This window comes from Callithrix jacchus, chromosome 10 (genome assembly GCF_049354715.1).
Source record: "Callithrix jacchus isolate 240 chromosome 10, calJac240_pri, whole genome shotgun sequence".
Lineage (NCBI taxonomy): Eukaryota > Metazoa > Chordata > Mammalia > Primates > Cebidae > Callithrix > Callithrix jacchus.
The window spans coordinates 3,191,108-3,215,678 of NC_133511.1; the positions used below are offsets into that span (position 1 = coordinate 3,191,108).

Genomic DNA, 24,571 nt, shown 5'->3' on the forward strand with positions numbered 1-24,571 from the left:
TGAACCAGGGTACTTAGTATCTTACATGCTTTGATAAAATAGCCAGTAATTCTCTTGGGTTGCATGTAAAATAGAGCCACTTAACTTTTTTTTTTTTTTTTTTTTGCCTTATGGTGAAAAGCCAGATAAAATATATTTTTCATAATGTACTTTTCTATTATTTGCTTATGTGATAATTAATGTTGAGGTAATAAACATGGATATTTTGTGTTAAATAGGATTTGAATAGTCGGGCACAAGGTGAAGTTACAATCAGAGAAGCTTTACGTGAACTTGATCTTTGGGGAGTTGGAGCAGTGTTTACATTAATTGATTATGAAGACAGCCAAAGTCGAACTATGAAGCTGATTAAGGACTGGAAAGACGTAGTAAATCAGGTTGGAGATAATAGATGCCTTCTTCAGTCCTTAAAGGATTCTCCTTATTATAAAGGATTTGAAGATAAAGTGTCAATTTGGGAAAGAAAACTTGCAGATTTGGATGAGTACCTGCAGAATTTAAATCATATTCAGAGAAAGTGGGTGTATTTGGAACCCATTTTTGGCCGTGGAGCATTGCCAAAAGAACAGACACGCTTCAACAGAGTTGATGAAGATTTTAGGTCAGTACAACAGTGTAAGACGTAGACATTGGTATTCTAAAAAATTAATTCATATTGTGGAGTAATACAAGCAAATTACTTGTACCTTCCTTTACTAGATCCTTTTGAGAAGCTCTTCCTCTTATTCAACCATAAAGGTGTGGTCTCTGTTATTAGCACTCTACCTAATAATACGTACTTCCTAAAATTACCAATTATTTTCCTGTTTTAAATTCAAATGGCATTTTTCATTTCTTATTTTACTTTATCTCTCATTAGTATTTAATAGAGTTTAGCATTTCTTCTTCCTTGGAAAGTCTCTTCTGTTGGCTTTTGTGATACTGTGCTGTCTCGGTTTTCTGACTGTCTCTCTGGTTCTATACCTAGTTCCTAGTACTTAGCTATCTTCAACCCTTTAGATGTAGTCATTCTCCAGGCCTCAGCCTTTGATTGTTTTCTCTGTGTATTCTCAGGTCATCTTTTTTTCTTTTTTTTTTTTTTTTGAGACGGAGTTTCGCTCTTGTTACCCAGGCTGGAGTGCAATGGTGCGATCTCGGCTCACCGCAGTCTCCGCCTCCTGGGTTCAGGCAATTCTCCTGCCTCAGCCTCCTGAGTAGCTGGGATTACAGGCACGCGCCACCATGCCCAGCTAATTTTTTGTATTTTTAGTAGAGATGGGGTTTCACCATGTTGACCAGGATGGTCTCGATCTCTTGACCTCCTGATCACCCGCCTTGGCTTCCCAAAGTGTTGGGATTACAGGCGTGAGCCACCACGCCCGGCCATTCTCAGGTAATCTTAATTACTGTCAGCATCAGTTCTCTTGTCTGTGCTGAGGTCTGTTCACCTTTACAAATATAGCCCATATTTCTCTTCTGAGCTCCAAGTCTACCAAACATCCTCAAACCGAAGGCTAAAACTGAAGTCATGAGCTTAACTTTCCAGTTCCTTTCCAACAAATCTTTCTTCTTCCTGATTCCTGTTTCCATAAATGGCCGAACCTAATTGCTGAAAGCAGAGACATGATGGATAACTTAGATATCTCCTTCTTCCGCTTTTACATACATTAAGTGGCCAAATTTTGTGGATTCTAACCTGCTTAGTGTGTCTTGAACCACACACCGTTATAGAAGGATGTGTGTGCTTCTTTTCTATCCTAAAGTTCTGTATCTCTTTCTTAGACTAGCCACATTAACCTTCTGACTTGCTCTTGACTATCAGTTTTTCGTGCAGCATCCGGATTAACTGTTTAAAAATGCGGGTTCAGCACTTTGTTTTACTCCTCTAAAATAAAACTTTAGTTTCTCATTGTGCTAGGGATAAAGCATGATCTGCTCCTTGTTCGTTTCTCTGTCCTTTCCTTGTGCTGCTCTCTGTTTTGCTTTGGTGACTCTAGCTTTTGGTTTTTCAGACATACCTATCGTTTTCCCAGAATCTTCGCCAGAAACTTCTTCTACTTACTTACTTTTTATTCTTCATCTATATATCAATTTAAATTACTTCCTTAAAGAAGTCCTAAGTTATGGGTTGCCCTAATAGCCATTTTAACAGTTTACTTTTCCTTCTTAACATTTATCACAATTTTATTTAAATATTTCTAAAAATTATTTGATGTCTTTTGCTGTCACTCAGCCATTAACTCTATGAGGTAGGGCTTAATATTAGCTTAGCAAATGAAATATATAAGATAACTTATAATATGGGAAGTTAAAAATGGTAACATGATATTAATTTTTAACATTTCTAGAGGTATAATACTATTATAATAGTGTTACCTCTACTTTGTTTTAAGCAGGTAAAAAAGGCTTAATCTCCTTCTCTTACCCCCCAAATAATGAAAATAGATGTGATGATACTTTTTTTCTTTTGTAGATCAATAATGACTGATATCAAGAAAGACAGTAGAGTCACAACCTTAACTACTCACGCCGGCATCAGAAATGCTCTACTGACAATACTTGATCAGCTTCAAAGATGTCAGAAATCATTAAATGAATTTTTGGAGGCATGTTTTTTAAGCAAAAATATATAATAAATTGTGAAGTACTTGATATCTTAATTATTTGACAAAAGAATGCTATTTTTTTGTTTCTATTTTTACTAGGAAAAACGCTCAGCATTCCCACGATTTTATTTTATTGGTGATGATGACTTATTGGAAATATTGGGCCAATCCACTAACCCATCAGTGATTCAGTCTCACCTTAAGAAGCTTTTTGCTGGTAGGATTCAACATTTATTTAACAGATATTTATTGAGTTCTGACTCTCTGCCATGTTATACTCTTGGGTAGACTACTGAATACTGTAGTCAGTTCATAAACCCAAATATAGTTTCTATGCCCAGAGAAGATACAGTTTAATGGGAGGGACAAGGTTGTAAGCTGACAAACATAGTATGATAATTCTGGTGATTGGCATAAGTATGTGGTGATATAGCTGCATCTGTGGGCATTTAGCTCAGTTCTTTTTTTTTTTTTTTTTTGAGATGGAGTTTCACTCTTTTTACCCAGACTGGAGTGCAATGGCGTGATCTCGGCTCACTGCAACCTCTGCCTCCTGGGTTCAGGCAATTCTCCTGCCTCAGCCTCCTGAGCAGCTGGGATTACAGGCACGCGCCACCATGCCCAGCTAATTTTTGTATTTTTAGTAGAGACGGGGTTTCACCATGTTGACCAGGATGGTCTCGATCTCTTGACCTCGTGATCCACCCACCTCAGCCTCCCAAAGTGCTGGGATTACAGGCTTGAGTTTAGCTCAGTTTTAGGGCATTATGAAGTAAGTGACATCTAGGGTGATATCTGAAAAACATGTAGGCCTTAGTTAGAAAAAAGGTGGGTTGGCAGTGGGAATAGGTTGTGCAAAGGCCTGGAGTGAAGGAGAATATGCCTCTTCACTATTGAATTTAAGGTCTCCTAAATGACATCCAGGTGGAGATGCTCCATAGGCAGTTATTGTCAGTGAAGAGACCTAGGTGTGAATGTAGGATTGGGAGTCATTCATATAGAAATAATAGTTAAGCTATGGAAACAGGTGAGATTACATGGGGGGAAAGTGTAATATCAAATGCTTTTACGTTGTGCAGTCAAGTCACTTCAATGGGATACTAATTAGTGGCAAATGAAATAGGTTTATTACCAAAATAATGAGTATTATTTTCTTAAAATACTTGATTTGCTTGGAAAGACCAAGCAAATGAATGCTTCTGTAAAATGCTCTATAGAAAAGAGCTGTATTTTTCAAAGTAAATTTTTGAAGTACAATAATTTTCGTCATTTTAACTAATAGTCAGGATCAGCAAAATATAACCCATGGGCCAAATCTAGCTTACTGCTTTTTGTTTTTTAAATAAAATTTTGTTGAAACATAATTCTGCACAGTAGTTTTCTGTAGTTGCTTTCATGCTATGAATGCAGAGTTGTAGTTGACACTGACCATATGGTCCATAGACTTAAAATTGCTCTCTGGTCCTATACAGAAATATTTATCAGTTCCTGTGTATCTGAAGCTTTAGGATGCTTATATTTGTAACTATGATTTGGGCGATTGGAGGTAGTAAAATAAAACTCTAGGAATCAGAAGGCTTGTATTCAACCAATATCCCTATTATTTAGCAATCAGTTATCAAGTTACCTCTCAGAAATTTAGTTTTTCTCTTTATATTGCAAATAATAATATCGTTTCTTTTGTGAAGATCACAATGAGATTGTATGTTCAAGTTTTTTATATGCTATAAAGTGATATGAAGATTTGGGGGAAGGGGAAGTCTTAGTTGCCTTCAACAAATTTACCTGTTCGTGGGCATTTGGGTTCTTTCCAGTCTTTGTCTGTTAGGAATAAAGCTGTTATAAACATCCGCACAAGTCTTTTCGTAAACACACGTTTTACTTGTAGTGGACAAACACCTAGTTTTGGAATTGCTAAATTATATAGTAAGTATATGTTTAACTTTTAGAAACTGTCAAATCATTTTCCAAAGAGCTTGTAATATTTTTCACTCTTGCAAGAATGTGAGTTAGGACAATTCTTACTGATTGGTATGCACTAGTTGATTAGGTTGCCTAATTATTTTTTCTGGAAAATGGTAGGACTGAATAAACAAATATATAAATATATATATATATATATATAAACATTCACAAATTTGGCCAGTGGCCATATACAGTTAGATATTGATAAGAAATATTTCAGATAAACAATAAGAATATTGATCAGGAAAGTGATTTTTTTCCCCCTCAATAGGACATTTAAACACTAGGAGCACTATATTTTATGGGGCATATATTTTAATTCAATTACAATATGTGTTTTAGGGTATATATTAACACTGTGACACACATATATTGTATCTAATAATTATGTCTTTAATCCTTTTGCCTTTAAATTGTTGCTTTTATATTTCAGGTATTAGCAGTGTCTGCTTTGATGAGGAATCAAAACATATAACTGCAATGAAATCTTTAGAGGGAGAAGTAGTACCTTTTAAAAATAAAGTTCTTATATCAAATAATGTAGAGGTAAGTGATTCTTTTTCAAATAGGAAAACAAAAAGAGTTAACTATATATGAACTTTGTTTCTCAAATAATTTGGTCAATTTAGAAGATAAAGTTGGTTAATTTAGGCATTTCAGGAAACTCAGTTTGTATCTTAAAAAAAATGTTAGTTTGAGAGTGTTTTGATATTAAAAAGAATATGGATTTTATGTAATTATGAAAAGAACCTTGGCCTTGGAGTAAAAAAACTTAGATATCAATCTTAGCTCCATACTTATTAGCTACGTGACTTAGAGTATTGGTTTTCTTCCTGTTTTTTTGAAACAGGGTCTCACTCTGTCACCAAGGGCTTGGAACGTAGTGCGATGATTATGGCTTACTGCAATCTCGACACCCAGCTAATTTTTTTTTGTATTTTAGCAGAGACAGGGTTTTGCCATGTTGGTCAGGATGGTCTTGATTTCTTGACCTCATGATCCGCCCACCTCGGCCTCCTAAAGTGCTGGGATTATAGGCGTGAGCCACCGCGCCCCGCCCGAGTGTTGGTTTTCTAATCAGTAAAATGATCATCTGAATACAGGTGGAGTATCTCTTATCCAAAGTGTTTGGGGCCAGAAGTGTTTCAGATTTCAAATTTGGTTAGATTTTGGAATATTTGCATCATGTCAGTTCAGCATCCCTCACATGAAAATCCAGAATGGTCCAATAAGCATTTCCTTTGACCATCACGTCAAGCTCCAAAAGGGATTTTGGATTTCAGATTTTTGGGTGAGGGATGTTCAACCTGTAATTGTTGCAAAAACTTTCAATTAAAAATTGAATGAGATAATTGGCTTTAAGTACACTAAGTGCTTGGAACATGGTACTCAAGAAATTTTAGTTGTCTTTGCTCTTTAAAATATGGATTTGTGTAAGATGGTTTGGGTGAAGAAGTAAGCATACAGCTATCGATTGACTGCCTCTGCAGGGCTGGAAGTAAACTGATTGAAGACCTATCACAGGAATGTAGCTAAAACTAACTGCAATAGGCTGTATCACATGGAATTGTAATTTTTCAGTTTCAAATTACCTTCCAACTGGAAGTCAGGGCCCATGTATTATCATGTGCATGTCCATGCAGTCTAGCAAAATGTTTATTCCTGGTTAGGCTTCAACATTTTATTGGATATTGAGTATATAAATCAGTTGATTGAAAACCTGGGAGATTTGCTAACCATGTTTGGTTGAGAGTTTTTTTTTTTCCTCTCTTGTAGTTTTGTTGAAAGTACAGAGAGAGAGCTTAAATTTTAGCAACTGGGCTAGAGCAGGTATACCAGCAAAGGAAAAGTTGAAACTCTGGAAGCTTTATGATGATTAGCAGAGTATATGTCTCTTTTGCCATGCACTGAGAGGCAAATTCTCACTTTGTAGCTTCAGTGAATTTTGATGCTATTTTCAATACTGGAAAATGCTCTGCAGATGAAAAAAAAAAGCTGGAACTCAGTTATTTAAAGATGCAATGATGAAAGGCTCAGATTACAGCTTTTGCTTTTTTATTACAATGACATGTTTTTAAGGTTAAGAAGTGATTCATAAATATTCATTGTGTTTCTATCAATCATCGTTGTTATTTTAACTTTTATTTTATCATAATCAAGTGAGTAGAAAGATGCATTACACTTTGAAACAAAAATACACTTTGAAACAAAATTAGTTTTGTTGAAGCAACCTGAGTGTCCCCCACCTCCCAAATAATGCATTTCATCCTGATGAAGCAATACTTTCCTATGGTTACAACTTTATGAATATGAGATTACCAGGATAGGATGAGCCAGAGAACTTAGCCAGCCATTTTGACCCTGATTTATTGGCCAAACTATCTGGTTTGTTTTGTTATAATGATGAACTGAAGGGTCGGTTTTTAAATGCTCATATTATATTGGTTTGTATAGATACAGTCATGGTAATGTTAGCCACAGATTTATGAGTTCTCACACTCATCATCCTAAGAGCTGAAAAAAATTGTTTTCTTCAATTTATTTAAACTGTTTGATAAGAAAATAAAGAATTGCATGCCTATAACACATTTTGGGAGTGTAATGATCAATAAGAAAGTATAATACCCCCTCCTGAAATAAAATAATTGAGTCAGTCAGTAGATTGTATATTTATTTTATATCTTGTATATATTATTTTCCAATTTCTTTTTCAGTCATGGTTGAATGATTTGGCCTTGGAAATGAAGGAGACTTTGAAACAGTTGTTGAAGGAATGTGTTACGACTGGGCGAAGTTCTCAAGGTGCAGTTGACCCATCTCTGTTCCCTTCACAGGTAAGGGGGCTTACCTGTAGAAGTTACATAGAAATCGGACATGGAAAGATCCCGGACTTAGAAGCCGGGAGGCTTCGATACATTGCATCTGTTTTCTCCCTTTATCTAACAGTTAATAGGCAAATTGCTTAACTTCTGAGTCTCGGTTCCTTCAGCTGTAAAATGTGGGGGATGAATTGAGATTGAAGCAACCTAGGCCAGTGGCGGGTAGGATCGAGGGGAGGGAGTCAGGCATCTAATAGCTTCCTGGTTCCAGATGATTAGTCCATCATTGATGGAGAGGCACAGGATCTATCACGCTGCTGTCCCTACCCGTCCACCCCTCCCATGGGATCCTCTAAGCATTGGAGCTGGCAGAACTTAGCAGGTATTAGTGTAAATCTGAAATACTCACAGCACTAAACTGTAATATTGACAGGGAATTTGAGATTGAGGTCACATGGTGAGTTAGAGAGATTGCTGCAGCTCAGGGTTCATAGGAGTTCATCCCTGAACACTGGATACTAGATATCTAGCTTACAAAATTTGTCCCAGTCTATATCAAAATGTAGCACTAAGACTTGCGTTAAACATGCTGCATTGTTTAATAGTTGGGCCTGACTAATGTTACAGGTGTAGGTCATCAGGAACTTTAGTTCTTAGCGACTGTGGAAGGTAGACATTGGGATGTTTCACGATTTCTCACAGAAAAACCTACCCAGCAGCGCTCAAAGTTATTTGATTTTCAAATAAAAAAAATGTAGTGGCTCTTGGAACAAGTTTTTATGTTGGTTTTCTTAAACTATGGAAACTTGAAACAGTTTGCATTCGGAACCATTTCCACACACATAGCATTTGTATCTTTTAGCATTTTAAGGCAAACTGAAATGTGTTTAAAAAAAAAAAGCTCAAGTTGTTAGAGAAAAATACAAGTAATCATCACTGAGTAACCAAAGCCCTTGCAGAACCAGAGTAGACTGCCTTCTTGCCACTAAAAATGTTTCCTGGTACTCCCTCAAGTTCCAGATAGGATTTATAAATCAACTTAGAATAGAAGACATAGTATGAACAATCTACAAAAGCAACATTGTATAATATTTGGGTTAGGCAAATGACAGTTGTGTCAGGAGTAGAGTGGGAGATAATGGGCTAAAGACAGTTGTTGGATTTCAGCCTGCAACTTAATTCCAGGCCCTTGAGCAGTCAAGTAAAAGTGTGAACTGTTAAAAATGTAAATAACTCATTATCTGCTAAAATAAAGAATTCTAGTTTATTAGCAGTTAATGCTAACAAATATTGCCCTCAAAAGTATTTACATAAGGGGACTAAGTAGCATAATCGGTTATTATGTACTGATAATTAAATTACTTTTTTTGTAAGGACTTGAAATAATGGTAGAGAGGACACTTTCTGGTCTGGGAAGGAAGCAGCGTGGGAAAGTGGAGAGACTCTGACTTTGCTTTAAATGCTAATCTTTGCCAGTTATCCTGAGCAGTACATTTTGACACTTCCATTACTTACTTGACCTTCAAGTACCTACTTGTCAAGTCATTTTAAAGGTTATTTTATAATGTTTGCAGAGCGCCTTTAGTTGTCTTACATTTTAGGTAATGAATGATACTAGTGCCCATCCAGCTGTCTTGGCAGTAATGTGATTTTATAACCCAAGACTGTAACTTGACTATAACTTCTGCTAGTCATTCACAGAAATTAGGTAGCAGACTGTGAAAAATTAAGTTTACTGATACTCATTTATAATACAGAAATTCAGTAGTATTGCCTGGGATCAGGCTTGGAGGTGCCAAATGAGCATTTTTATATGAAAATCAAAGCGCAAAGTCTCTTTCTCAAAAGCAGATTTGGTTCTCCTTAAATGCCTCATCATAGACCTGATTAAAGAAACTGATGAGTTTCATACCACAAAGTTTGGCCTTGACCTTGCTTAGAAGTATTACTAATTGGCTTTCTCTTCCATAAAATAACCATAATATAGTATTTACAGAATGTTTTAAGTTGGAATAAGAATGCAGTGGTGCCATCTTGGCTCACTGCAACCCCGCCTTGCAGGCCAAAGCTATTCTCTTGCTTCAGCCTCCCAAGTAGCTGCAATTACAGGCGTGTGCCACCATACCTGGCTAATTTTTGTATTTTTTAGTAGAGACGGGGTTTCTCCATGTTGACGAGGCTATTCTTGAACTCCTGGCCTCAAGTGATCTACCCATGCCAGCCTTTCAAAGTACTGGAATTAGAGGCATGAGCCACCATGCCTGGCCAAGACAGATCTTAAAAGAACATTGGAATTTTGCTATTGTAAACTTTAGTAGTATACTAAGAAATTATTTTGAAATGCTGAAGATTGGCCTTTTATTAATTAGAATGCATCGTGCTTTGATATCTTTGTGGTCTACTGATTGAAAAGAAGCCATTTCCAAAAAGAGGGGAAGAAAATGCAAAGGCCTTGAGGTGACAATAAGCATAATGGGTTCTAGGACCAGAAAAATAGGCCTGAAGTAGAGTACAGTCTGAAATGAGTTCTGTGAAGTAGGCTTGGCCGCATCACACAATGCTTTTTCTGATATTGTATTACTCTACTAATATTTGAGGTTCCATTATGACATTAAGATGGAGAGATCCAATATACAGTTGGCAGTTTGGAAAAAGGTATCTTTCTTTAAATTTATAAAATATTTCTAAGTAAATTCTCCTTTTAAAAGTAATTTTTCTCTTTATTCAATAGATATTGTGCTTGGCAGAGCAGATTAAATTCACCGAAGATATAGAAAATGCTATTAGAGACCATACTCTTCATCAGATTGAAACACAACTGGTGAATAAGTTAGAGCAATATACTAACATTAATACAAGTTCTGAGGATCCAGGGAATACTGGTATGGAAAAAAATAGTCCTTTTCTGCCTGCTTTTGGGTGATTTTTTTGGTATTCTATACTAATTTACCTGTTGTGTTTTTGACTGTATATGTTGGTGATTACTTGAAGATTAAAATATATATGCTTAAATTTTTATATTCTACTTTGAATCAGCAATTTACTAATTTAAATAGAATACAGAAACCTTACTACCATATCGGCTTCTTTATCCTCTCCTTTTAATATTGTAGTTGTCTTAATATTTTACATCTACCTACACTGAAAACTCCATAAGATTATGTTATAAATTTGCTTTTAACCATCAAAGATATTTGAAAAGACTCAGGAGGAGAACCTCAATCTTTCATATATAACTAGGTGTTTACCATTTCTGTGCCCTTCTTCTTTCCCAGTGTTCCAGGTTTCCTTCTTGTGTCATTTTCCAAAGAACTTCTAGTTTTTCTTTTGGAGTAGGTGCGTTGTCTGTGAATTCACATAGATTTCCTTGATCCAAGAATGTCTTATTTTACCTTTATTTCTGAGGAAGTTTCCACTGGCTATACGGGTTAACAATTCTTTTCTTTCACCGTTTTAAAGTGTTCTACTTCCTTCTGACCTATGTGTTTTCTGATGAGGAATCCACAGTCATTTCATTTGTTATTCTTCTATAAGTAGGACATTACCATTTTTTCTGGCAACATTTAAGACTTTATCATATTCTTTAGTTTCAGTAGGTTGGTTATGATATGGACACACCTTTGCATTTATTCTATTTGGGCTTGTCTCAGTTTCAATCTGTACATTTGTTTTTCACCAAAATATGGGAAGATTTTAGCTCTTCTTTCTTCAGATGTTTTCTGTATTACATTCTTTCTCCTACCCTTCCATGACAGGAATGTTAGACCTGTTGGCACGGGCTTGGGTCTCGGAGGTGCTGCTTTTTTAAAAAAATTTTTTCTGTTTATTAGCCTGCACAATTTCCACTGCCCTGTCTTCAGGATTATTGACTCTTCCCTTTATTATTTCCATTTTAATATTAAGTCCTTTAACGATTTTTAAAATAATTAAAAATTTAGTATTTTTCAGTTTAAAAATTTCTATTTAGTTATTTTTTTTATTTCTTTGCTAAGGTATTCTGTCTTTCCACTTGTTTCCAAAGTGTTCACCTTTTACTTTTTGTACTTCTTAGAGCACTTTTATAATAGGGATTTAAAGTCTCTTTTTGGGGAGGGTGGGGGACAGGTTCCTGCTCTGTTGTCCAGGCTGGAGTGCAGTGGTGAGATTGTGGCTAACTGCGGCCTTGGCTTCCTGGGCTCAAGCAATCCTCCCACCTCAGCCTCCTGGGTAACTGGGATTACAGAAACGTGCCACCATGACTGGCTGACTTTTTTATTTTTTGTAGAGACAGGGTTTTGCCATGTTGCCCGGGCTGGCTTCAAACTCCTGGGCTCAGGCAGTTCTCCCACCTCGGCCTCTCAAAGTGTTGGGATTACAGGCATAAGCCACTTTGCCTGGCAGTAACAGTACTTTAAAGTCTTTTGCAGATAATCTCAACATCTGTCTAATCTAGGTACTGGTAATGACTGATTGCCTTTTCTTGTGTGAATTGAGATTTTCTTGGTTCTTTGCATATTGAATAATTTTGGATGGTATTATGGACATTTTGAATATTACGTTATGAGGGTTTGGGTTTTGTTTAAATCCTCTGGAGAATGTTGATATTTTTGTTTTAGCAGCTAATCCTGTTGGGTTCTGGCTGCAAGTTCTAGCTAGCTTTCTGTGGGTTGTGGTTCTGGTTTCAGTCTGTTTTCATATCTTTGCAGTGCGATTTCAGTCTGTCCCCCGTGTGTTCCCTAGTAGCCAATTCCAAAGTATTTGGTTTCTGATTAGAATGAAATCTATTCATGCACCACAGCTTGGGAATGAGTCCAGGAGTTCATAAACAAGTTTATGGTGTTATTTTTTTTAATCTCCTTCTTCTCCATGATCTTCTTAGCATTTTATGGTTCCCTTGGCCTTTTTTGTTTCTCTGGCCAGAAAACTGGGGTTCATGAACTTTATTTTCTTGCACACTTTTGTGCAATTTGGGTTAACCTACTCTGTTGGGATCACAGCTCCTCTGATTTCAGAGGAAGGTTTACTTCCCTGAGAGTCTTGAGGACTTCTGGGTCCCAGCTGCCGCTGTGATAGCTAGCAGAAGACCCCTTTCCTTCTAAGCCTGAGCTAGAGGTATTCTTCTGGAGCTCTGCCTATACCAATTTGGGTTTCTGGCTGCATTGTGTATGATCCTAGGGTTGCTAGAAGCAGGGAAAAAAGATGAAAAAGCGGGGAAAAAAACACCACCATTGGTTTGGTGTCATTTCTAATTATCATCTTCCTCAATTTGCCTGCTACTCTTCAGAGTTCTAAATAGCAGTTCAATACATGCTGTCCAGGTTTTTATGCCTGCATTCTGAGGAAGAAGCAGAATGGAGTGTGCTTACTCCCTTGAATAAGGACCTAAAACTTCTTTCTCTTGGAATTTTGATACCTTAATTTTTATACTCAAGATTCTTATTTCTTGCTTACTGGTACATTTGACTTTTTTTGGCTTACATGATTTGTATTACTATACCATTCATATGTGTCATGAAATTACTATTTAAATTCATTGAGAAATCACCTGTACACATAATCATAAATTATATAAATCACAGGCTAACATTTTCTCCAACTGTTACTATTTTTATTTGTGCCTAGAATCGGGCATCCTCGAGCTTAAACTTAAAGCGCTAATTCTTGACATTATCCATAATATTGATGTGGTAAAACAGTTAAACCAAATTCAGGTTCACACAACTGAGGACTGGGCTTGGAAAAAACAACTTAGATTCTACATGAACAGTGATCACACATGTTGTGTTCAAATGGTGGATTCTGAATTTCAGTATACTTACGAATATCAGGTATGACCTGTGGCAGTGTTTTATATTTCATATTAGAAATTATTTACTTTAAAGGAAATTTGTTATTGGTAGAAATATTTTTTATTTAAGTAGTAATTTTTCAGTAATATTTTTTATTATTGTCTTGTTTAATCAGAATTAGAAAGGTGTCACATAAGAAAAAAATGAAACATTCTTTTGAATGTAACAACATACAAAAAAGTTAAAATATTGCTAGTGTTATATTGAATTCTCAAAAATGTACCTTTTCTTGGAATTGCATTTATATACAATTTGAAACATATGTTCATCCAAGGAGAAATGAATAATGACAGTCTCACTCAAAGCAATTTGGTTTGTGCCTCCTTTATACAAGGCAAAAATTAGTGTAATTTTAAATATGCTGAAATGTTTGCTAAATATTTTTTAGTTGTAAGATGAAAAAATTTTTAGATAAATAACCTAGCTAATGTAACATGTTCTCAAAAATTCCAGCTGTTTCCTTGCCTTTTTCCATCATAATGAATCAATCATCCAAACAGATTTGACAATTTTGTTAATAAGCCTATGTTAGGAGAGCTGCCAGTTGGCTTTTTCAAAAGGGAAATATATTTGAGACCCAAATCTATCTACCTAAATCATGGAAAAACACATTGTAAATGCAGCTGGAATGGGAATCTGCTTTCCCTACAGTTTAGTAGAAACTTTGAGAATTATTTGGGATAAATTAAAATGATTAGTTTCATAGGGAGTTTTTCAAGTTAATTACACTTTGTGACCTCCAAAATAGTTCTCACTTGTGGATATCATAAGAGTCAAGGAAATAGTTTATATACATTTAAAGTATGAAATGGGATAATTAATGTATAATAATTTTGGATTTCTTTTCCTTAGAAGTATATCTTTGTGCCATTAGCAAGAACTTGAAAACAGTTTTTGAAACTTAACAATGTATTGAGGATAGTATGAAATACTTTTTTGAAAAATAAGTTTGAGTTTAGTTTGTGTTTAGAACGCTTCTTTCACTAGAAAAAATTTTGGATATTTTTCTGTGTTAAAAACTTTAACCTGTTTGTTACATTTTTAGTGTTTTAACTAAAATCTCATGCTGTATAAATATTTGTAACAGTTTAATAAACATGAATACTCTGACTTTGTGTTGTTCTTGTATAGGGTAATGCTTCCAAACTGGTTTATACTCCATTGACAGACAAGTGCTACCTAACTCTCACTCAAGCCATGAAGATGGGACTTGGAGGAAATCCTTATGGACCAGCTGGAACTGGGAAAACGGAGTCAGTAAAGGCTTTAGGTGGACTTCTCGGAAGACAAGTCTTAGTTTTTAATTGTGATGAGGTAGAATAAATAATTATCAAAATATATAAGAATGGGTTATCATATTTAGATTAGTTTCTATTAGTATATGAAATACTCTACTTAAAAATCACTATATTTAAATTACTTGAAGACAGAATTTGTTTAAATTGACAAGTAAAATGGACAGATGTTATACACAGTGTAGTCCAAAACTTTTCTAAGAGCTATGGCAAACAAATAATTTTATTTTTTGTGAATGAAGATTTACATTACATTATAGAAAAATGTTTTACCTAGGAGAATAATACAAAAGGAAAAATCTTCTATTCATTTTGGATGACAGTTTTAAAAACATTTTGTATATAATTTGTATTTTGACTTAAAGAGTAACTAACACAAAATCTTGTATTTGTTCTGTAAACTTTTTAGAACACTTTCACATGAATTATTTTGTTTATCCCTTGAAATCAATCTCTATGTTAAAATGAGCAAAAGAGGCATAGATGGGTGAAATTATTACCTTATCAGTAAGTGACATTAAATATTAAGTACTTATGGAGATTTTATTAAGTACTTATGGAGATTTTAGTTGTTTTTTAACGAATGTAATTTCTATTGTTGTTTTTAAGGGCATCGATGTGAAGTCAATGGGACGAATATTTGTTGGTTTGGTGAAGTGTGGCGCCTGGGGTTGTTTTGATGAATTTAATAGGCTGGAAGAATCTGTATTGTCAGCAGTTTCTATGCAAATCCAGACAATTCAAGATGCTTTGAAAAATCATAGAACTGTATGTGAACTACTTGGCAAAGAGGTATGGACTATATTGGGAATTTAAAGAATTAAAATATTTTGTAAGTTGTGACGTTACTCATACTCAAGCAGTGTTCTCCTTTTCTTTCTCCACCCTTGTTTCTAATCTGTAACCAATGTGTTCCGCTTTTTTACCTATAAAATGTGTCTGAAGTTTCTTACCCTTTTTGGTCCTACGTTCATTCTTTTTTTTTTTTTGAGCTGGAGTTCGCTCTTGTTGTCCAGGCTGGAATGCAGTGATGTGATCTCGGCTCACTGCAGCCTCTGCCTCCCAGGTTCAGGCGATTCTTCTGTCTCGGCCTCCTCAGTAGCTGGTATTACAGGCACCCGCCATCACGCCCAGCTAATTTTTGTATTTTTAGTAGAGATGGCATTTGATCATGTTGGGCAGGCTGTTATTGAACTCCTGACCTCAGGTGATCTACCTGCCTTGGCCTCCCAAAATGCTGGGATTATAGGCATCAACCACTGTGCCCAGCCCAATATTCATTTTTAAACTTCCAATGTTGAATAAGTCAGTTATGATGATATTTATATTGTTATATATTATTTTATTATTTGTGCTGACAGTGTTCACAGTGCCTTAATGTGTTGTCTCATTTAATAATTACCACAACCCTTTGAAATTGGTACTATTATTTTTTCCCTGCTTTATGGATGAAAAAACTGGGACTTGATAAATAAGAGTAAGAAGTGGAGCTTGTCATTGAACCTCAGTCTGCCTAATTCTGAAGCACATTTTTTTGTTTAACCTTCAAACAGAGGAGCAGAATGAAGCACGTGTTTTTGATCATTATTCTACATGAATGTTAAAACAACAAGCACTTAGCTATTCTTTTCCTCACTGCTCTCCATAGGAGATATACATTAATGTCACTAGAATGTAAATTCATTTGTACAGAAAATGTAAACTTTTTAATATAATGTGGAATGCTGAATACAGAAAGTTGTAAGGACTAAGAAATTATCCTGTTATATAAAATAACGTTTCCACAATTCAGATTTTCTAGGTAGCCCAAGAAAATAAGACCAGTTTTAAATTGTTAACATGTTACTTAAGTGATGCGTAAACTCTTCACAAAGAGAAGAAGCTATTAAGTGAGAGTTACCTGCCGTCAAGATTTAGTTTCTTCTACATTCACTTTTTTTTTTAACTTCTCTTGCAAAGAAAGAGTTGTCCTTTTTCCCAACCAATATTAATCTTTCCACCTGTGCTTTGGAATCCTCTTCCCCAGGACATTATTATCTCTTGTGCTGTGGCTTCAGTCTTCTCTCCTCTACCAATTCCTCATCAGGTTTTAAACATAATCACATCTTTTTCATGTTAGTAATTACTAAAACATAAACAAACCTTCCTGAATCGTATTTCCTCTTTCCTTTATAGCCAGATTTCTTGTTTATTCTACTCTACACGCTTCTGCTTACTAATTGCCCATTCATTGTTTACACATTCTAATTTAGCTTCTATTTTCAGGGCTTTGCTGAAAATCCTCCTAGTAAGTGCTCTGATCACATTTAGTTCTTCCCTGTCATAATATTTATCACATGATGATTGCCTCTCTGTAACACTAGGTAGACTGAGCTCCAGAGTGGCTCAAACCATTATTTAGTTCAGTTGTCTCAAGGGTTTAGTACTAAGAAGGCTTTTAGTAAACATATATTTAATGTTTAAATAGATAATTAGTTACTATCTCTTGAATGTTCAGCCTCAAAAAACTGATTATAAATATGCTCTGCCAAGTATTGTAGTTCCTAAGGAATGTATCATATGTTGAGTAAGGAGTTGGTTGCTACACTGGAGATTACCTTTAGCTAAGGTATAAGACTTATGTATAGTAATATGTCACAATAAAATTTCTGTTGTCAATATATTTTATATTTATAGTTTCAAATATAAATTATGCCTATATTTTAAATTAATATTTTATTTAATATTTAAGTTAATATCTTAATATTTCAGGTAGAAATAAACTCTAATTCTGGAATTTTTATCACTATGAATCCCGCTGGAAAAGGTTACGGAGGAAGACAAAAACTGCCTGATAATCTTAAACAGCTTTTCAGGCCCGTAGCTATGTCTCGTCCAGACAATGAGCTAATTGCAGAAGTTATTCTCTATTCAGAAGGCTTTAAAGATGCTAAACTGTTGGGCAGAAAATTGGTGGCTATTTTCAATCTATCTAGGTGAGTTTTCCTGTTGTAAATATTTATTTTGCATTTCTAATGATTGATTAGGGTTATTAGTGATCATTTTCATATTTTCTCAGTTCACCTATTCCACGATTTTTATTCTGATGATTTTCTTGTAACTATGGTGTTGATATGAAAGGATATAGTGTGCACAATAAAAATATTGGACTGAAAACTACTTTTCTTAAATATTGTTTATTTGATCAGTTTTTTTCTTCAAAATGTTTGTATTAGAGTGCTTCGGCTAAATGATTCTTATTGAACTAATTTACCAGCTAACCACTCACAAGCTGCTGTTCTTTGGAAAGAATCCTTCACAATTTTTCTTATGTCTTATTTCTAATAATAGAAACTGACATTTAGCTTCTTTGGGACAATGTACATTTCTGTTCCATATCACTTAAGAGATAATGGTGAACTAGACAGTGTCAGAGATTGAGAGCAAGATGGATTGATTAAAGGCTTTAGGTGTAAGGGTAACAGGTAATTGTCATTTGGTATCTTCATTAAGATAATTAGCTTGTTCATAAAGGTCTATCCTACCCTTGAGAATTGTCCATCTTTCTTAAACGGCTTACTTGAATGATTATATTGTGCAACTGGTTCCCTTATATAAATTAATGGGATATCAACCTTCATTTCTACGTGTCAGTAGTTGCATTCTGTACTTCTTTGGATGCGGTGATGAAACTGATTTCTTCTAGCTATTTGATGTGTTGATTTCCATGCCTCTGCTTCACAGGGAGCTTCTGACACCTCAGCAACATTACGATTGGGGTTTGAGAGCTTTGAAGACAGTTCTGAGAGGAAGTGGAAATCTTCTTAGACAGCTAAAGAAGAATGACACTGCACAGAATGGTATGATGGATTATTCCACATACATTAACTTGTTTTTAAAAAACATAAGCATTAATTTAGAATAGTTTGAGATTTACAGAAAAGTTCTAGATACGATACTAACAATTGCTGTATACACTGCCTCAGTTTCTACTATTGTTAACATCTTCCATTAATATGGTACGTTTGTCACAAGTAATGAACCAATTTTGCTACATCATTTTTAAACTAAATGTCCTACTTTATTCAGGTTTTCTCCAGGTTTTACCTGACATCATATAATCACTTTTCATGTGTGTTAAATATAAAATAGTTGTAATATGTAAAGTTCACTTGTTCATTAACTTTAACGTCCATTAGAGCAAAGTATAACAAATATATATGAGTCCATATGAGCAAAGTATCACCTAGTGGCTTGTTAAAACAGCTTATTAGACCCTATTTCCAAAGATCCTGATTCAGTAGGTATAGAGTAAAGCCTGATAATTTGTCTTGTCTTGAAACAAGAACAGAAACTTTAGAAGCACATGCAGGATTTTCTCTTTCTAAAACTGATATATTATGGTTAGACTAGGTTATAAATGCTTGGAAAGAATACCGCAGAGGTGGAATGTCTTTCTTACTGTGTCATATCAGTGGGTTTATAACAACCATATGACATCAATAGTTATGTTAACCTTTATCACCTGGCTATGGTAGTGTTGCCAGGTTTCTCCAATGTGAAGTTATTATTTTCTATCCTCCCAGCTTTATTCTTTGAAATCATGTTGCTAAATTTAGTTCACTCTTAAAGTGGTGAGGAAAGGATTAAGCTCCATTCCTTGCAGGGGGTAGTCGCCACATATATTATTTGAAGTTCTTCTGTAAAGAGATTTGTCTTTTCTTAGTCGCCACATATATTATTTGAAATTCTTCTGTAAAGAGATTTGTCTTTTCTATCTCATTTGTGTATTCTTAACACATTCACTTAGATCAATATAGTCTCATATATATTTGTTATACTTTGCTCATATAAAATAAATGTTTTTTTATTCACATAAAAATAATGATTTTTTCCACCTGTGGATGTGTACTTTCATGAAAGGCTGAATATTCAGTTTCTTCAGGTTGCTATTGAAAACTAAATTAAACACTATGAAAATAGAGACAAGATGGAAGAAAGGACCACATGAAATTACTTCTTTGGACTTTAAATGATCAAAGTGTGCCTCTTAAAAATGAAATCTACTTTAGCTGTATTATTAGGTTTGCATATGCCTGGGTAGATATAGTTATTTTGTGAGTGCTTACATTACTGTTTTTTAGGTGTCTATATTTGGTGATTTTTAAGACATATTTAAACCATACCTGTAATAAATAAAGATGGCTTATGAGTTCAGTGCTTGAAATAAGCTTTAGCGAAGTCAAGACTTTTTATGTATACTTAAGAAATATTAAGCAATTATAAAGGAAATGCCAGGCAAATAGTTTCTTTGATTTTATGTATCTTATAAATCAGCAGCTAATATATGTGAAAATAACAGTCTGGCAGTGGTATCAGTATTTGCATTTGACTTAAGAATGGGTTTGTGAACCAAGTATGCACAAGGCTGATCAAAAATTATTGCTCAGTTTGTTAGTTGTTTATCTTAGGACATAAACTGTGAGACGCTATTGGTATATTTGGAGAGGTACCTGAATTTAGAATTAGTTTATCTAGAATTGAATCTCAGCTGTAATACTGCTGTGCTTTCTGAGAAGGTCACTTAAGCCTTCAGAGGCTTAACATTCTCATGTATAATATTGGAATAATAATAGTAATACTTTTTAACCTACATTATAACCTACTTTATAGAGTTGTTAAAAGGATTACCTCATATAATATAAAAGGTAAAGTAATAAGCAAATATAAGTAATAATGATTTTAATTATTATTTAAAATCTTGGGACCCTGTGATTCGAGTCTATGGAAAAGAGTTCATAACTGTACTTAGTAATATTTACTTTTTAGCAGTCAAAAGATACTAAAGAAAGCTTGCCCGGATCTCTCAGCAGAAACCCTATAAGCCAGAAGAGAGTGGGGGCCAATAGTCAACATCATTAAAGAAAAGAGCTTTCAATCTACAACTTCATAAGCAAAGGAGAAATAAAATCCTTTATGAACAAGCAATTGCTGAGAGATTTTTTTTTACCATCAGGCCTGCCTTACAAGAGCTCCTAAAAGAAGTACTAAGCATGGAAAGGAATAACCAGTACCAGCCACTCCAAAAATGTACCAAATGGTAAAGACCATTGACACAATTAAGAAACTGCGTCAAGTAATGGGCAAAACAACCAGCTAGCATCAAAATGGCAGGACCAAATTCACACATAACAATATTAACATTAAACATAAATAGGCTAAATGCCCCAATCAAAAGACGCAGACTGGCAAATTGGATAAAAAGTCAAGACCCACTGGTGTGCTGTATTCAGGAAACCCATCTCATGTGCAGGGACACACATAGGCTCAAAATAAAGGGATAGAGGAAGATTTACCAAGCAATGAAGAGAAAAAAAAAAAAAAGGATTTGCAATCTGGTCTCTGATAAAATGAACTTTAAACCAACAAAGATCAAAAGAGACAAAGAAGGGCATTACGTAATGGTAAAAGGATCAATTCAACAAGAAAAACTAACTATCCTAAATATATACACACCCAATACAGGAGCACCCAGATATAAAGCAAGTTCCTAACGACTTGCAAAGAGACTTAGACTGGCACACAATAATAGTGGAAGACTTTAACACTCCACTGTCAATATTAAACAGATCAACCAGACAGAAAATTAACAAGGATATCCAGGACTTGAACTCAGATCTGGACCAAGTGGACCTAATAGACATCTACAGAACTCTCCACCCCAAAGCCACGGAATATACATTCTTCTCAGCACCACATCGTACCTACTCTAAAATTGACCACATAATTGGAAGTAAATCACTCCTCAGCAAATGCTAAAGGACGGAAATCATAACAGTCTGTCAGACCACAGGGCAATCAAATTAGGACTCAGGATTAAGAAACTGACTCAGAACCGCACAACTGCATGGAAACTGAACAGCTGGCTCCTGAATGTTGACTGGATAAACAATGAAATGAAGGCAGAAATAAAGATTTTGAAGACACAACATACCAGAATGTCTGGGACACATTCAAAGCAGTGTCTAGAGGGCAATTTATAGCAATAAATGCCCACATGAGAAGTGAGGAAAGATCTAAAATAGACACCCTATTGTCAAAATTGAAAGAACTATAGGAGCAAGATTAAAAAAAAACTCAAAAGCCAGCAGAAGACAAGAAATAACTAAGATCAGAGCAGAACTGTAGGAGATAGAGACACAAAAAACCCTTCAAAAAATTAATAAATCCAGGAGTTGGTTTTTTGAAAAGATCAACAAAATAGACCGCTAGCTATACTAATAAAAAATAAAAGAGAGAAGAATCAAATAGATGCAATAAAAAATGATAAAGGGATTATCACCACCGACTCCACAGATATATACACTACCATCAGAAATTACTACAAACAACTCTATGCACATAAACCAGTAAACCTGGAAGAAATGGATAAATTCCTGGACACTTCCCTCCTCCCAAGACAACCAGGTAGAAGTTGAAACCCTGAATAGACCAATAACAAAGGCTGAAGTAGGGCAGCAATTAGTAGCCTATCAATGAAAAAAAGCCCACGTCCAAACGGGTTCACAGCCAAATTCTACCAGACATAGAAAGAGGAGCTGGTACTGTTCCTTCTGAAACTATTCCAAACAATACAAAAGGAGGGAACACTTCCCAAATCATTTTATGAGTCCAACATCCTGATACCAAAACCCAGCAGAGACTCAACAAAAAAAGAAAACTTCTGGCCAGTATACATGATGATCATAGGTGCAAAAATCTTCAATAAAATACTAGCAAACCAATTGCAACAGCACATCAAAAAGCTTATTCATCATGATGAAGTAGGCTTCATCCCGGGAATGCAAGGCTGGTTCAACATACGCAAGTCTGTAAATGTAATTCACCACATAAAGAGAACCAAACACACAAACCACGTGATTATCTCAATAGATACAGAGAAGGCCTTTCACAAAATTCCACAGCCTTTATGCTAAAAACTCTCAATAAACTAACTATTGACAGAACATATCTCAAAATAATAAAAGCTATTTATGGCAAACCCACAGCCAATACCATACTGAATGGGCAAAAACTGGAAGCATTCCCTTTGAAATCTGGCACTAGACAAGGTTGCCCTCTTTGACAACTCTTACTCAATATAGTATTGGAAGTTCTAGCCAGAGTAAGCAGGCAAAAATAAAAACAAAGAAATAAAGGGTATTCAGTTAGGAAAGGAGGAAGTCAAATTGTCTCTATTTGCAGATGACGTGATTGTATATTTACAAGACCCCATCGTCTCAGCCCAAAATATTCTCAAACTGATAAGCAACTTCAGCAAAGTCTCAGGATACACAATCAATGTGCAGAAATCACAGGTATTCCTATACACCAACAACAGACTTAAAGAGAGCCAAATCAAGAACAAACTGCCATTCACAATTGCTACAAAGAGAATAAAATACCTAGGAATACAACTAACAAAGGATGTAAAGGACCTCTTCAAGGAGAACTACAAACCACTGCTCAACGAAATAAGAGAGAACAGAAACAGATGGAAAAACATTCCATGCTCATGGTTAGGAAGAATCAATATGGTGAAAATGGCCGCAGTGCCCAAAGTAATGTATAGATTCAACGCTATCCCCATCAAGCTACCAATGACCTTCTTCACAGAACTAGAAAAAACCACCTTAAACTTCATATGGAACTAAAAGAGAGCCTGCATAGCCAAGAAAATCTTAAGCAAAAAGAACAAAGCTGGAGGTATCATGCTGCCTGACCTCAAACTATACTACAAGGCTACAGTAATCAAAACAGCTTGGTACTGGTACCAAAACAGAGATATAGACCAATGGAACAGAACAGAGGCGTCGGAGGCAATGCCACCCATCTACAACCATCTGATCTTTGACAAACCTGACAAATACAAGCAATGGGGAAAGGATTCCCTGTTTAATAAATGGTATTGGGAAAACTGGCTAGTCATGTGCAGAAAACAGAAACTGGAGCCCTTCCTGACACCTTACACTAAAATTAACTCCAGATAGGTTAAAGATCTAAACATAAGTCCTAACACCATAAAAACCCTGGAAGAAAACCTCGGCAAAACCATTCAGGACATGGGCATAGGCAAGGAATTTATGACTAAAACACCAAAAGCATTGGTAACAAAAGCCAAAATAGACAAATGGGATCTAATTTAACTCTAGAGCTTCTCCACAGCCAAAAAAAAAAAAAAAAAAAAAAAATCATTAGAGTGAACTGGCAACCAAGAGAATGGGAAAATATTTTCACAATCTGCCCATCTGACAAAGGGCTAATATCCAGAATGTATAAAGAACTAAAACAGATTTACAAGAAAAAGACAAACAAACCCATTCAAAAGTGGGCAAAGGATATGAACAGACATTTTTCAAAAGAAGATATATATGAGGCCAAGAAACATGAAAAAATGCTCATCACCACTCGTCAATAGAGAAATGCAGATCAAAACCACATTGAGATAACATCTCATGCCCATTAGAATGGTGATTATTAAAAAATCTGGAGACAAAGATGCTGGAGAGGATGTGTAGAAATAGGAACACTTTTACACTGTTGGTGGGAGTTTAAATTAGTTCAATCAGTGTGGCGGCACTATTTACAATAGCAAAGACCTGGAACCAACCCAAATGCCCATCGATGATAGACTGGACAAGGAAAATGTGGTACATATACACTATGGAATACTATGCAGCTATAAAAGAGGATGAGTTTGTGTTCTTTGTAGGGACATGGATGAATCTGGAAACTATCATTCTCAGCAAACTGACACAAGAACAGAAAATCAGACGCCACATGTTCTCACTGATAGGCGGGTGTTGAACCGTGAGAACACATGGACACAGGGAGGGAAGCTTCACATACTGGGGTCTGTTCTGGGGGGCTTGGGGAGGGATGGGGGGGTGGGGCGGTTGGGGAGGGATAACATGCAGAAAAATGCCAGATATAGGTGACGGGGGGATGGAGGCAGTAAACCATATTGCCGTGTATGTACCTATGCAACAGTCCTGCATGATCTGCACATGTACCCCAGAACCTAAGGTACAAGGAAAAAAAAAAAAGAAAGCTTGCCAATT

General features: G+C 35.4%; 1 protein-coding gene across 8 annotated transcripts in view; it reads left to right on the forward strand.

Annotated features, from left to right (window-relative positions):
- The window catches only part of DYNC2H1 (dynein cytoplasmic 2 heavy chain 1), a 375,588-nt gene that overhangs the window by 44,532 nt on the left and 306,485 nt on the right, over positions 1 to 24,571 (forward strand). For all 8 annotated transcript variants that reach the window (XM_078339343.1, XM_035263991.3, XM_078339345.1 and 5 more), the window contains exons 26-36: positions 219 to 601; positions 2,453 to 2,585; positions 2,685 to 2,802; positions 4,984 to 5,096; positions 7,265 to 7,384; positions 10,101 to 10,251; positions 12,971 to 13,176; positions 14,329 to 14,511; positions 15,102 to 15,284; positions 17,244 to 17,467; positions 18,216 to 18,331. In XM_078339343.1, the coding sequence (XP_078195469.1) occupies positions 219 to 601; positions 2,453 to 2,585; positions 2,685 to 2,802; positions 4,984 to 5,096; positions 7,265 to 7,384; positions 10,101 to 10,251; positions 12,971 to 13,176; positions 14,329 to 14,511; positions 15,102 to 15,284; positions 17,244 to 17,467; positions 18,216 to 18,331 (1,930 nt within the window). The remainder of the gene's footprint in view (positions 1 to 218; positions 602 to 2,452; positions 2,586 to 2,684; positions 2,803 to 4,983; positions 5,097 to 7,264; positions 7,385 to 10,100; positions 10,252 to 12,970; positions 13,177 to 14,328; positions 14,512 to 15,101; positions 15,285 to 17,243; positions 17,468 to 18,215; positions 18,332 to 24,571) is intronic.